This window comes from Mesitornis unicolor, unplaced genomic scaffold, assembly GCF_000695765.1.
Source record: "Mesitornis unicolor isolate BGI_N332 unplaced genomic scaffold, ASM69576v1 scaffold54470, whole genome shotgun sequence".
In the NCBI taxonomy this organism is placed as follows: Eukaryota; Metazoa; Chordata; class Aves; order Mesitornithiformes; family Mesitornithidae; genus Mesitornis; species Mesitornis unicolor.
Window position 1 is genome coordinate 2,283 of NW_010158704.1, and position 15,830 is coordinate 18,112.

The following is a 15,830-nucleotide window of genomic DNA, read 5'->3' on the forward strand; positions in this document are numbered from 1 at the left end:
AGTAATGAAACAGTAGTCTATGCAAGCTGTTGAAGGAGGGTGGCATCGTTTTGAGAGTGCCAGCGCATGGGAAGGCTGAGGAGACCTTTCTTTGGCCATAATGCTGCTGATTCATTCATATCTAGCTATGAGGCATGTGTATTTGATTCAAACAAGCTTGTTGATAATGGTTTTGCTTTGTTTCACGATTTCCTGCCGGAAAGATGCCCTCTTTTGCATTTGCTTGTATGGAATGGTGTCCATCTGCACAGCCTTTAATTTGTTTCATCCCAGGGTAAACCCTGAGGTGACAGATCTGCTCTTCTGGTTGCCTCGTTATTCCTCAGTATTTGAGTCTTCTGTACTGGTAGTCTACAGCATAAATAGGGATGTTGTAATAAGGCTGCTCTCTGCTCTGCATGCACTTTCCAGGCAGCAGAGCAGCTTTTGGATGCCCCCATTGAAGTGTGAAGGCTCTGTCCTTTGTACTTTCGTGTGTCTCTAATATGTTTATTGTGTCATTATAGCACAGCAACATTCAGTGTGATGGGTCTGGCAAAATATATGAAGTACAGTCTCTGGTCAGTGTTTCGATGGGCCAGTTGTCTTGAATCTGACACTTGAGAAGGACAGCTTTTAAATCTGAAATAAGAGAAACACATTCAGTGGCAGCACACTGAAACCCATTTACTGGTTTGGTAGGACCGGAATCCAGTTACCCAGCACAGATTTTCTATCTTGAGTTTTTCTATATTGGTAGCTACTTTGCTTGAAAAAGGGGACCAAATCTAAGTCCAAACTTTACTGAAATAGCACTGAGTGCTTGAGAGAAGTGAGGCAGAGATAGGCATTTAAGGTGTTAAGCTATGGTATAGACATTTTTTTTCTTGTTCAGTTAAGAAATGGGATGAATGCTAACAGGGTACTAGTAGTTGATGTAACTTTAAGAAGATGTGAGGAACTTGTTTTTGCTTCAAGGATTAATTTATTCTGAATAGGAAATTGATTCCATTATAATTGTAGAATAGATAGGGATATTTGAAGCTTTTTAAGATAATTAAATCTAATTTTCAAAAACTATGCATGCATTGAATATCTTAAATGTCACTGAAAAGACCCTGGAAGACGAACTCCTGGTGATTTAACATCTTACGGTTTTTGTTTTTAAAAAGATGTCATTTCTGTCCACTGCATGTCCTGAAGGCCAAAGCTTACAGGCAGACGCAAGTACATCAGCCCCTTTCTGTGCCCAGATGTACTTGTTAGAGAATACTATTGCAACTGTTGGCCATGTAAAAATAATAGATACTTCAGAACTGTGCCTGTGGTGTTACACATACTGCAACACTGTGCTGAGGGAGCAGGGGCAGAAAAGAGGAATCAGCAGTTTTTAAATGCAGAAATGGTGCCTTTCTTTTTCTTACCCTGCTGAAAAGGCTGACTGCCTATCCAAAAGCCGTTATTTTAAAAATGAATAATAAAACAATTTGTGAAATGGAGTGACAGATATTTTACCGTAATAAAAAGAATTCTATTATCTCCTACTCTGTATTATCTACATTTGGGAAGGTATTTACTAAAAAATAATTTCGCAAAATACTGTAAGGTCTTATTTAGTTACAGTCTTTCAGTAGATTGCAGGGATGGGACTTAAATGGATGGAGTCCCATGATGGAAACACTGAAACTTCCAGGATGTTGCAGACAATTAAAATAATACCATCTCAGTGACTAATGGCATGCTCCCAAGAACTTAGGAAAGAGGTAGCACAGGATGCAGGCTCATTCAAGCAGATGTTTCTTAGTCTGTGCTATATTTAGATCAAGAGAAAAAAATCTGCTGGGTGAAACATTTGCCTGTCAGGGTTTCAGAATTTGATTTCCCTCTCCAATTTTAATTCTGATAAGGTGTGAAGAGCAGATGGAAAGAGAAGAGCCTCCTTCTGTGATTGCATAGAGTTATTTATACAGTTTTCTCACTGTATGTTGGAGTTGTCTTGCCGCTGGATAAAGTTCTTACTGAGGTCACAGGACTCAGTCACTTTTTTAAGGATCTTCATGCTGCTTCTTTTACAGAGAATAGGAAAAAAAAGGCCCAAACAAAAACCAAAAAACATGCCTGGAAGTTGCTCAGAAGTTCACACCAAGAGAAAATTAACAGTTTTTTAATGACGGGTTTGTTTGTTTTTTTGTCCCAACCGGATTTTTATTGCCAACTTTCTCTTTTGTGGAATAATGTGCTACCTCAGAAAATCATTGCACTGTAAAATCTGTAGTTCTGCACTGCTGAACGTGTATGGGTAAGCTCCAATCTGTGTTCACTCCCCACCCTCTCCACCACTGTAAACTGTTTGCATTCTTTTGGCTTTGCTGTGCAACCTTGTACTGTCTTCATCCTTAGTTTTGTATCCGAAAAAAGGTAATTTACATAGTTTCCAGTATATCCAGTGCTCATTCTGGTTTCAAAGCTGTATACAAGCCAGCTGGCTATTGCCACCCACTATGAATTGAGCTCCTCTCAGTAAATTGCATGAATTTCTATTCAGCTTTAATAACCTGGCAGTTTTGTTCATCTGTGTTGGCTTTATTCTAACTTTTGTGTATAAACATCAAGATTATTTTGTGGAGAAGCCATTTGTCAGAAACCGACCTAGCAGAAAAGTGTGAAAAACCTTATTTAGGTAATGTATTAGAGTAACTTTTGCTGTGGAAGTGTCACAGAGCTGTTCAGTCACTTCAGCAGTGGCTTAAATTGTCCCACTTTCAACAGCATATGAATCACGGCTAGACAAGTCACGCATACTAATTACTATCCTTCTCTTTCTGCACATTTGTAAAATGTTTTTCCTTCCCCAGCAGTGGGTGATTCAGCTGATGAACTAGGCAAGCAAAATGTATTTTTGACCCCTTTGGTACCTTGGGGGCAAGATAGCGTATTTACAGTCATGCCGTGCAGACCAGACACTAAGCCAGTCGATAGCACTCTGTTGTGCCCGTGTCTTTCTGCTCTAGGCAGGTGGTGTTGCTTTGAACTGGCTATAGAGGGGGAAGGGTCTGCTTGTTCTGTGTTGGCTTGGTCAGCAGCATCTAGGGGGAGATTTAAGGGAAATCTTTCTGTGTGAAGTACATCACCGGCACAACGCATGAAAGTTTCATTGCTCCTGCCAGGTCCTCTCCACCCAGCTACAGAAGTGGCTAGAGCATATGTGAAGAATTGCAGAGGTGAGGTGTCCCTTGTACAGGTATGACACAGCTCAGCAACAAAAGATGTATTGGAAAAATTGAAGTGGTTCTTACAGCTGCCTTGAGCCACAGTACAGGTGCTTGTGAGGGAGCCAAGGGGTAAGCTTGATATAGTCCAAGAAACTCAAAATGGCTTTAATTCCAGTTTGTCTGTCATAAATGTCTCTGAAAAATGGGCCTTTTATAGGCAGTGCAATAAGCATGAGGTAGAGCACTTCCAGGTAGCACCAAACACATAAGATCTGCAGTCAGCATCAGCGCTACTCTCGAATGAATATATTTGCACAGTTGCAAGCTGTGCTGTTTGTGTGTACACACCAGCTCACTTGGAAGTTCTTTAACACGGTGTCCTATTATTACGGTTGTGGCATAAACTTCATAAGCTAAGAGAGGAATAAAAACATGTCCTCTGGGTGTTGAAACCTGAGTAAAGTTCTTCAGGTTGTATTGTCAGGCTTCTTGCTCTTAAGTTTAATTTGTCTCGAAGGGAAATTTGCATTCCTAAGTGTGCATTTGGAAACAAAAAATAAATTTGGATGCTGCACTGGGTTATGCTGGAATGAATGTTGACGAATGTTTTTTGACCCACTTGCTAAGTTCTATTGATTTGTGCTCCTTTTAATAAGAAAGACTGCTGTGGCTTGAGCTTGTGGTGTTTACAGCTATGGAGTTGCATTCAAATCTGTGACAGGCTTTGTCTTTGAAGCATATGAGTAGTCAGAATAACACAGTGTGTATGAATAGGCAGTTCCATTTGAGGTGGGGGGGCAGGAGACATAGTAGATTTGTAGAAAAAAGTCTGGTTAAATGTCATTAATTCTTACCAATTGTGAAAATTTAACTTATAGCTGGTTAACTCAAAACCTACCTCAGAAGAAATGTAAGGCTCTGAGATATAAAAACTAGCATTTGGTTTTAAAATGAAGTTTCAGAGGAACTGGTTAATCAAGATCTGAGATCGTTCATTGAATTTTCTATTTTTAATGTAGCTTCATTGGTATTTAGGAAACCTTTATGATCAGAACATTATAGAAACAGCAGCATGAAGTGGCTATTGCTGTAGAAAATGTTAAGCAAGGAAATAAATGTTCGTGTTTTTTTCTCTTTTGAAATTCATCCAGTTTTAATTGCTTACTGTCTGTATTTTAACAATGCTAACCTTTTAGTTAGGTTGAAAGTTAGTAAAGCCTGTTTGTATCTCTAAAATGTATAAAGACAGAGATTAAAGTGTAGTCAAAAGACCTTAATACTTTCAGTCAGAGCAGAGTTATTATTTCAAGACAAAAACTAAACCTTGTTTAGTTTAATCTTTGTTCTTTGGATTTAATCCTTGTTCTTGGAATCGCAGGGTTTGGGATGTGATGGTAAAATTGAGAAGGAGGGACCCTATTTGAATGCTTCGTGGGAGAGCAGCTGATCCCTTGTGCTGCTCACGAGGGTGCTGCAGGAGTCGACTGTGCTCCTTCAAGCAGTGTTTTTATCAGCTGCACGTTAGATGGCTGATGGTTTGTTGATGAACAGTTTTCACATAGAGTTTAGGATGCAACAGGTTGCGTCCTGAAATTGTGGAAAAGAACGCAATAGGGTTTAAGTGACCATATACCTAGAGATTTTTCCGTAAGCTGCAATGTGTGGGCAGTTCTGAACAGGAACATGTGTACATGTTAAGTAGGGGAGGAAATTTTGAGTCAACTGGTGGAGTTACTTGTGATGATTTTTGTTGTAATAGTGTGAAATTGAGATCAAGAGGGTAAACGCCATAGCTGCAGAGATTGTAATAGAAAAATCACTTCTCACATTTCTGTTTGTATTTTGTTTTCTGAAATGCCCTTTTCTTTTTCCTTTTTTTGAAGGCCACTGAAAAGTGTTATGTTATCTGTGTGCATGTGTCACCCTGGCAGTGTAAATTTGATGGTGGCTACAATACATCTCCCTTCCTTCCTTCCTTCCTCTCTTCTGTTACCATAGCATTTCCCTCCCAGGGACTCTCTCGCAGAGCTGCAGATGGGATTCTCACTATGAACTCTGTGCTGCACAGTCAGATACGCTCAGTGCTGTAGAAGGAAAATAGGAAAGAAACAGTGACTTAGCAACACAGATAAAGCTTTCCTGGTATTTCCAAGAAGCAAAAAACCTTATTTGAAACAAAAGCTTGTTTTTATTAAATTGAGGATGGCGTTTTATTATGAAGAGAAACAAATGCTGTTTTTCCTCCCCCACCTCAGTCTGTTTTCTCCTGTCCAGGGACATTGATTTGGAATAGTGACTGCCTCATCCTGGGGCTTAAGTTTCTTTTTTTTTCCCCTCTCCTTTAGCTGTGGACATGGCTTGAAGAGCTACAGAAAGAACTGCTTGATGATGTCTATGCTGAGTCTGTGGAGGCTGTCCAAGACCTGATTAAACGTTTTGGTCAACAACAACAGACCACTCTGCAGGTTACAGTCAATGTCATAAAAGAAGGTGAAGATCTTATACAACAGCTAAGGTAAAACAGATTTTTATTTAAATCTTTTCTGGTGTATGTCTAAGACTGTGTGAAGCTCTTTGTGTTTTGAGGGTAGAGATGACGACTGCAAGACAAGATCTATAAATAAAACTTGTAAATATTAGGACTACAATGATATTTCATGCTGTGCTGATGGCCTCTAACCCTCTGTTTACAGGATGCTCAGCTTATAAACACTACCTCCACAAGAAGGAGATTTTGTTTACATAAACTACCTTTGTGTTAGGAGCAATCATATGTCTTTGTAGTCTGACATGCAGGGTTCCACAGTGCTTTGAGTTCTGAGTAGCAGCCTTTTTATAAAGAAACACTTGAAATTGTTTTGCAGACTGATAAGTAATTTTATTGTAGCAAAGAACACCAGTTTCCAGTCCATTTCATTCAGTAACAGTATAAATAAATTTGGTCCCCAGTTGCACTGGTACATGTCCCCTTTGCTGCAGGAGCTTATAGTATCATATCTGAATTTGCAGGTTTTATGCTAAAGTAAAAGATTGAGTATTTTTTTCTTATTAACTAATTTTGATTTTTTTTTCTTGCCAGAAAGTTTCAGTAGAGTAAGCAGTTATCATATGCCACTTCTTTTCACAATACAAGGGTTTGTCTCTGGTTTAAAATTTTATTTTTCCTGTAAACAGTGTTCTTAAATGTTGAATCAGTCAAAAAATGAAAGTAATCTAATTTCCTAATGTTTTTCAAGTACTAAACATAATTTGGACTTCTATTAATAAATTAAAGACTTAGCTTTCATGTAATATGGCTTGCACTGACCTTGTCTGAAACAGTCTTACATTTATGGACATATATAGCATTTAAACTGTATGGGGTTTTCTTCAGTAATACTCTTTTTTTTCTTTTTTCTTTTTCCTCTTCCCCCTCTCTCTGCTTTGAACAGGGATTCTGCCATTTCTAGTAACAAGACCCCCCATAACAGCTCGATCAACCACATAGAGACAGTCCTGCAGCAGCTGGATGAGGCCCAGTCTCAGATGGAGGAGCTTTTTCAAGAGCGCAAGATCAAGCTGGAGCTGTTTCTGCAGCTCCGCATATTCGAAAGAGATGCAATAGATGTGAGTGTCTGCCCTTGGAGTTGCACTGTGCTTACTTCTCTCATATAGGAATATTTATGCCGAGTTGGTTGTGTAGTTGCATCGGCATGCGGCTCAATGAGTGATAGACATAGTTCTTAGCTGAACTAAGGCTTTAGTTTTGTGCATGAAAGTGTCAGGAGAGTGCAGAGCTGAGCTTTTTGGTATTAATTCCAGCTTCCATTGGCTCCCAGTGTGTCTTTAAGCAAGTGTCTTGTAAAATCATAATGTACCAGTTACTTCATCTGTCAAGTTTAGTTTGAATATCATGCTACCTTGCTATAACTAGTATGCTTACAGTTAATGTGAATAAAACTTGCAAGATGGTTTAATACAAACCCTCTAAACTGTTGCTTTGTAGTAACACCCCTCCCTCGTCTCTTTCTTTTTCAATTCAGCGGTCTTTTTTCAGTTCACAGCTACAAGTGATGTTTGGAATTCTGTTTTAATCTTCAGGGGTGTTGTATGGACTGTCTTTTTTTTTTTTTTTTTTTTTTTTAAATTTTTTTTTTTTTTTTTTAAATTACTTTACTTGCTTTTAAAAAAAGTAAGATTCTTTCCCCCCTCTGAAAATACTGCAAAAGCTGTTGTAGTGCCACACCCTTGCAAAACTTCAAGAAGTTTTGAGACTATCCAAATCTTGGAAGAGGGTTACAGCTTAGCAGTTGGAAAGTTACTGTTTGTGTGTAGGGATGTGCATATAAACAAACACGGAACTCCACTTGGAACTTACGTTAATGAAATTGCATTATAAAGTTTCAGCTAGGTTGATCATATGACTTCTGTAAAACCATTAGTGCCATACACAGTGATTGAAACTGAGTTTGTGCCTCAGAAGGTTCAGGGTTATCCATTTGTAAGTTATCCTGTTTGGTCATATAAATGGCTTAACTCAAGACTCTGGAAACCAGGAGTTACCATGATAATTTTACCCCTTCGTTTGTACATAGAAAAGCTGCAACTGTTGGTTAGGTACGAATGGTGTAAGGGCAAAGAGGCAGTCGGCAGAAGTGATAGCTTCTCTGTTTGTTTGTTTGGGTTTTTTTTTTTCTTAAAATCAGGATTGGATATAGTTGCTGAAGTCTGGTTTAGCTAAGCACATTGCTGGGAGGAATGCAGGAATAGGCAGACGCAGTTCCTTGATCCGTGCCCACAGAGGAAGTGAGAGTATGCACTCTACAGTAATAACAACTCTGGTGTAGAGGAAGACTAAGAAGGTTCTCTGTTTTGCAATTCACACTGCGGCAGTGAAACCAGTCTGCAAGGAGTTTGCTACTTTGATTATGTGAAAGTACCTGTCTTCAGTATGCAAGGGAAAGACTTGGTAGAACTGTGATTGTAATAGTTGGTTGAATGACTGGTATATGTGGAGGACCATGAAAGGTATCCCCTTTTGTAGGATTGTCAGCAATTTTACAGTCTCTGCAGAAGTGAACTGCAGTGCTTGATGGGGTCTGTGTGATGTTCTCAGAACACTTCTGTTGAGGAAATTGCAGCTGTGAGGCCCAAGACATACACCAATAAAATTAATGGAAGAATTAGGTGAAAGATTTGAGTGAAGTTTATGGTTAAGGTGATTGCTCTCTGCTGTAGGTTACCTCAGCCAGTATTCTACAATAGCAGAAGGCTGGTTGCAGGAACCCTGCTTTGCAGATGTCTTCTAGTCCTTCAGTACAGAACAGCATCTGTGTAGATAGTAATACTTCTGTATACGTTGTTTTGTGGTGGCCGTAGGATTTTGCAGCGGAAAGCTACATATCCTAACTTGATAGGTCTTGCTTTTTCTGAAGCTAACACTTGGCATGCTTTACAGTTTGGCACATAAAACGTAAAGCAAAGCACCTTGTTGAAAGAGTTGGTATTTTTTGTTTATATGGCTTGGAAACAAAAATAATGCTTATTTAAGATTGGCAAGAGTCCCCCAGGGAACAAAATGACCCTGTCTGCAGAGCATCTTCAGCAAAACATTGACTGCTTTGCTGTCTCTGTACCATGTCCTCTCTCTGCTTCCTCAGCAAAGCATGCTTCTCTTTTTCCCCCTCCCTGAAGGCAGACATCTGTTCGGAAACTTCCGGGAAGAAAATGCAGGGACTGGTTCCAGGTCAGTTATTTGAAAGCAGAAGCTCAGCTGAAGTAACATGATAGTGAGGAGGAGCCAGATGCCAGCGAGGATCTTGGAGACCTTGTTTTGACCTCCTCCTTTGTCCCGGATTTTGTGTGACTGGCCCTGTCAATTAAGACTTGGCTGCAGGGGCAGTTCATTCAGGGGAGCATCCTGGGAGGACAGTTTTTCTGGAAGGCGAGTAGTGTTTCTAGCTTGTCTTAGTGCTTGCAAAATAACACAGACTAAAATGGAACAAAGGGTTCCCCTGCGCTGCAGGAGCTTTACTGTTCTGGGGACACTGGTGAGATTTGCTGGCAGGGTTAGTCCTCTTCTTCTTGTCCTTACTCTTCCCTTATTACTCATTGAGAAAATACTGTGTTACTTTTAGTTGCTTTTATCCTGCACTTTTCAGATTCTCCTGCTTTTCTGAAATTGCTGTAACTGCAGCACTATTGCGATTTTACCCCTTGCTCTTGGCATATAAACCTGACCTTCTCTATCCTCAGTAGACTTTTAAGTGCCATTGGTCATGAGCTATTTGAAGGACTCAGTTGTGAATGCCTGTAACAAACTAAGGGTACGATGGAGCAAATTGTACGTAGAGTCCCTTGCTAGGATGATCAGTAGTATAAGGAAGATGTATATGGACCTAGCCAGTGGGAAGGTAACACTGGTGGCAATGTAGGCAGCCTGAAATGTCTGTGTCTCGTCTGCGTCTGCGCATTTTTGCTTGTCTGTAACTTAAATGCCTCTAGACCTATGTCAGGGCTGCACACAATGCATACCACACACTTTTCAACTCGCAGCTTTATCTCAACTCTATTTTTGGACCATACTTACAAGATGCCTGTTAAGTCATACAGTTTGAAAAGGCAAGGATTCAAAGTGCTGGATCGCAGAGACCTAACTCTTCTCCCTTTCCCATCTTCTCTTTTTCTTTCTTCCCAGCAAGTAACACTTTCCAGGTCCTGATTAGCACTCAGTTGGTACAAGGATGCTAGTCAGACCCTTCTGAGAAGAGACCTGTGGTTCTTTATTTCTTTTCCACTCAGTGTGAAAGAGTCGGCATCTCTTCTGTGTTACACCCTGCTTTGTGTCCCGTCAGTGTTACCTTTATATTTGTTAAAACCTAGGAATGTCAGGCAGCTCTGCAGGCATAGATTCTGCACTGGGAACTTCTTGAACACATGCTATGGTAAGTAGTTACCCTGTGTTTGCTCTGGGTTGTCCAATTCCTGAAAGTGGTATTGATTTGTGATTCAGTCACTTTAGATGTCTGTTAGTCACTCATCTTTGTTCTGTTTAATGCTAATTGTCTGACAAAACTTTAAAAGCAAAATAGGGGCCTGCTCAATCTAAAAATTGCTTGTAAGGCAGATCTTCAGGGGAAGCCCTGAAGAGTGTGGGCAGAGAGTGTTTAATGCAGGCTACTTTTGTTTTAATTCTGCTCTCAGTGCATCTCAGATTTGCACGGTGGGCGCAGTGGCTGCAGTAGATGACCCTGAGACACCCATTTACTGCCAAAAAAATGTAAGGATTACTTCCCTTGATAGGAACCCCAGCTGTGATGTGCACTGACTTTCTTATATTTTGAGTGAATGTGGGACCATGCTGCCATTATTTATTTATTTGAATCATGAGCTTCCTGGTATTTTGAAGGGGGCAGGGAATGTCTTACTCTTGTACAGAGTATTTCAGACTGCTTTAAACAATGTGTGAGCCATGATCTTAGCCTCAGGGTTGCACAAAATAACATGGGAAGAAGGTATCATTCTTACTGGTGGTTGTTGCTTTTCTCTGAAGGCAGTATCACTGAAACTTCTTGGCTGAGGTGACACATGGTGTTTACCTCTTCAAACCACCTGTCGTTCATATCAGGTACAGTGAATCCGAGAGGACATAGTGACTACAATCTACTAAAACCATTCTGTTACTATAAAAATACCAATACTTGGCCACAGCAATCTCCAATTTATTTGTTTATTTCCACTCAGTTTGATAGTAAGAAAGGTAGGGTTTTGGTACCTATTCTGCAGGGAGATAGATGGGCTTTGTTTTTAGATCAGTGGCATAAATGTTGCATGTTAAATCTTAATCTGCTTTTTAATGATGTTTAGAAAGACAGTGGAGGAAGGATGTTTTGATGGCAGACTTTCACAACCTTCTTTAATACTCAGATTTTTCAGTTTGACTAAGTCTAACTACAGTTACTTTGTAATGATAACTTACGAATGGTAACTGAACTGGATGAAAATAAGATGGTAAATCTAATTTGTGAGAACTTCCATAGTACAGTGAGTGGTTTGAAGAAACAAATGTTAGATGATCTCTACTGCTTTGGTAGTAAATAAGCGCAGAGTTTTGAAGATGAGCTAGGAAGAGCAGGTCAGAGGTGTGTGAGAACAGAAAAGGGGGGGTTAGCTGAAGTAAGCAGTTTCTCAGGCTGTCAGGAAGACTTGAAGTTTGTGAAATATTACAGGTCAGTTGAAAGGAGATGAAGAGTAGAAAGCGGTGATGAGACATGTTGGCCATGAACCAAGTAAAAGGGAAACAAAGAGAATTTGGGAAGGATTTTGTGGGAAGAGAAACCTGTGTGTGTGGTGAAAGAGGAAACCACTCAAAATGCATAAATAGATTGTGTGTAATGTTTAGAGAGCATGAAAGAGAGAAGCTTTAAAGAGTGGCTAAAAAGGCCTTGTCCTGTGTATCTTCCCACACTGCTTGTCCATCAGCTTTTCTTTTTTCAGTGTTAACCTTGAAACATGAGTTGCTGCCTGTTTTCACTTTGGTAGAGTCAGCTGATTTGGTTTAGGAGTTGCAGATAGCTGTCCTAATTGTTCAGTATCTCCCATCATGGCATGATGCAAAACTTGAATGCTTAGTGAATCAAGTAAAATTTTTGCAGAACATCTTTAAAATAGGGATTAAACTCAGTGGTGCCACAACTTTTAAAAATAGTTGCTTGATGTGTCTAATTTTTATGGTGCCATGTGAGCAGAATGGAAACAAGCCTTCAAGAAAGATTGTATCTGACTACTGAAACTTTATACAGATTATTTAACTTTGCTTTCTCCTTAATTCTGTTTTTTCTATGAGGCTTGGTTGCCTGGAATTTCTCTTGCAGTTTAACTGTCTCAGTAACTTCACAGCTCTCATTAAGCAGTTGGAAAGCGTAGCAGCATATTCCTTTGGCTGACAACAAATTACTTTGGTTAAATAGTTGTGCAGCTAGCAACTTTGTTGCTAGTGCTTGTTCATCAGATCCTCATTTTGCTGTGTCTGGCTACATAAATAGGTGTTTTCCTGTCATTTAGCACCTTCACGTAGGTTTGTTCTGTTCCCAAAATTGTAGAAATCTGGAGCTGAGTGATACTTGGTTCTTGTTCTCTACAACTTTGCTTTCCCAATGAACTGCAGTAGTTTGTGGCAAAACTCTGAAAATTCTGAAAATAAAATGATTACAGGTTTAAGTGTGTCAGCCTGACTTGTTTGAAATATGCGTCAAACCTGTGACATAAGAACTCAACCCACTGTGATCACTGAGGATTGTAAGCATTGTCTGTTAGACTTAAAAACAGTTTTGTAACCTAATTGAAAGAAGTCTTTTACTTTTCAGCCAAGTTTTGGGACAGGATTTGGAAAATGCACTTGTGTGGACAGACAAGGAGGTCTTACTGTTGTGGTACATGCGTTTCCTAGCTATTCGTTTCTAGCTATCTTATGGCTGAAAGTAAAATCCACAATTAAAGTGTAAACTGAAGTATAGCTGGATGATTTCAGCAAGTAAATTTAACTCTAATGTTGCAGTAGTATTGTAATAAAATAATACTTTTTGAGTTTGCTCCATTCACTAAGTCGCCTGCCTTTTGTGACAAGTAGCGCTTCTCAGTTGCCTGGCAGAAGTTGAAGGTGCTCACAGAGCTTGACTCTTCTTGCTTACAGAGGGGTAGAGCTGGCTTTTTTGTAACAGGGCTTAAGACTGGCCTAACTGAAAGCTAAGGTGCGCTTGACGTGTGAGTTATTACTCGGTGCAGTCTGAAGAATTGAAACTGTATTTTAGATCAATATTTTCCTTTAAAAGTGGAGAAAAAAACATTTTAATTTCCCCTGTTTCACAAGTGATGTGCTGATGAAGGAGTACCTTGAACAAGGCAAGGGTGCCTACAGTGTTAGACACTTTGAGAAGGCGCATGCTGGTTGAAGGGAAGCTATTGTGGTTCTCAAAGAGATTCTTCTGGATTGCTTGCCGAAATTTAAAACCTGTGCTGAAACACCCCATGCCAAACCTGATCAGTAAAGTCAGTCAGCAATGAGCAACTCCAGGTTCTGACCTCCGTCTAAGTGCGGCATTGGAAATAAACATACATTTTCTAATGCATAAGTGAACGTCGTCTTCCTCCTTTTTCCCCGCAGATAATTTCAGACCTTGAGTCATGGAATGATGAGCTCTCTCAGCAGATGAATGACTTTGACACTGAAGATCTTACAATAGCAGAACAGAGGCTCCAGCATCATGCAGACAAAGCCCTGACCATGAATAACTTGACCTTTGATGTCATCCACCAAGGGCAGGATCTGCTGCAGTATGTCAATGAAGTGCAGGCATCTGGTAAGGTGGCTCCTTCATTCTATTCCAGGCAGTGACTTTGTAAGAATTATCCAGTTGTCTCTCCATGGGATGTATAAAAATGACAGAGATGCTGGTTAACTGTAAACTGGAGATGTGGGCATTTTTTTTCTTCTTTTTACTCAATTCGTTTGTGTTCATGAGAACATGTTGTCATTATGGCATGTAATTTTTACCTAAGATTTGGCAACACCTGAAAATATTTAGGTTTTTGAGAAAGGAATTCCGCTCAGGAGGTAGCAAAATTGGAGTAAATAGTAGGGAGTTAATTTTATAGTTAATTGAAGCAATGCACTCAAGCCATAATTCTCAGCTTTCCTTTTTGGTTTCTCATGCTCCTTCACTTAATGTTTTCAACTGTGTACAGTCACCCAGGGTAAATCTCAGCCTTCTTTAAGGAAAAAAAAAATTAAAACTGCGCTTTTAAAGAGTGGAAAACACATGCTTATTTAAGCAAGTTCTCCAAGGATTCGGTTGAACTTTGGGCATGAACTGGCAGAGTAAGCGTGAACGGGACGTTGGTCTGGGGAAGCCGTGTGTAACCGCGGGGCTGCTTGCAGGCGTCGAGCTGCTTTGCGACAGAGACGTGGACATGGCCACCCGCGTGCAGGACCTGCTGGAGTTCCTCCACGAGAAGCAGCAGGAGCTGGACCTGGCGGCCGAGCAGCACCGCAAGCACCTGGAGCAGTGCGTGCAGCTGCGCCACCTGCAGGCCGAAGTCAAGCAGGTACGCGGGGCCTGCGTCCACTCCCCCGGAGCTCGGCCGCATCTCACCGAGAGGGCTCTTCCCTAGGTGGAAAATTAATTTCTGGTCTGGGAAGTCTCGTGTCTGGAGCAGGGGAGGGACCTTGAGCAGCTGAGTTCGTCGTCCGTTAATACTGTGGGGTTTAATTTGTGTGAACAGTCTGTATTTCCACCTGGCTACAAGTGAAGTATTTGAAGTTCAGAGCAATTTGAACTTACGTTAAATAATCCATACTCTTCTGATCTATATTGTGATTAATAAAAAGTTCAGTGATATTCCTCAAAACTAATACATCTACAAATGGTGATAACTTACTATCAGCAGGGTTTACTTTCCAAAATAAGAAAAAATGAATGTCTATGTTTAGGGCTCAGTGCAAATCCAAATGAAGTTGCAAATATAAAAAGGGGCCAGTTAGCATAGGAGAAGTGAATAGAAGGTTCCCAAAGTATTGCCAGGCAGCGGTTGGTTATTCTACGGAGGGAGACTCAAGGTTTCTGTGTGGTCTTGAATTTGAGGAATGCTAAGAACTGGTAGTGTCTGCTGTCAGTGTGTCCTGGTTTTACACAACACAGTGCTATCTAGGCGTTAATCAAATGTACTGAGCTATCCTGTATCCATCTTGGCACTTTTGTGTGAGCAATAGTTGAGATAAAGTCATTAGATTAGAACAGATTCTGTACTCCGGTGTGTACTGTCTTGAAGATAGAGGGAAATAGTGCACATTCACAAAGGAAAATTAAAAAAAAAGAGTGTGAATACCAGCTGAGGCAGGCTCATCCCTGTGCAGTACATCAGTAGGTTAAGATGGGATGAGTTAGTAAGGAAAAAAAAAATAATTTCCACGATACTGAAATAGTATTAAGTTACAGAACAAAACATAGCACTTGAGTAATATTTCTAAAACACACTATTAAATAGTTATCTATAATGCACGCTGCCACAATAAAGTGAGTATCTTGCTCCATAGCTTTGTTTGTAAGCAAGTTAAATGTGACAGGAAAGAGGCACATGCTTAAAAGCTGTGTTTGCAGAACAAGTCTTCTCTATTTTGATAGATACAAGCAGATGACGAACGTCATGGACCGTAGAGGAATGTCCATGATGCACTTACAGAATGACCTACAAACCACATACTAATGTTACTTTGTAACATTTTCGAACCACCGCTAACCCTGACTGAAACTGAAGCTCAAGTTTAGATTTTTAAGGAAAGCACTGAAAGAAATTAGTTCATCTTACAGTAAAGATATAGGTAGTATGTTATCCCAGACAGCAGCCTTTTTTGAGCAGACTGGGATTTTGGAGAAAAATAAAAAATTCTATTTATATTCCTAGTACACCTCTGTACCAAGTGGGATTTTATGTTGAATTAAGTGCTGTAATAGGAATTTTGAAACAACCTTACAAGAACATATAGCTGACAGGATGTTCATGTATTACAAAATCCTTTTCCAGATTTTCATTGTACAGATTAGCCTGCAATACTTCCCCAGCCTGAAGGTCTAAAAATTGAATGGAACCAAAACCAAATGTTAT

General features: G+C 40.0%; 1 protein-coding gene across 1 annotated transcript; it reads left to right on the plus strand.

Moving 5' to 3' along the window:
- Positions 1-5,536: 5,536 nt before the first annotated feature.
- Positions 5,537-14,339, plus strand: LOC104540405 (triple functional domain protein-like; the record flags this gene model as incomplete). Its single annotated transcript, XM_010184214.1, has 4 exons — positions 5,537-5,706; positions 6,623-6,797; positions 13,333-13,528; positions 14,107-14,339. Coding segments are annotated over 4 exons (774 nt in total), but the record flags the coding sequence as incomplete, so codon positions are not given.
- Between the last annotated feature and the right edge of the window lie 1,491 nt (positions 14,340-15,830).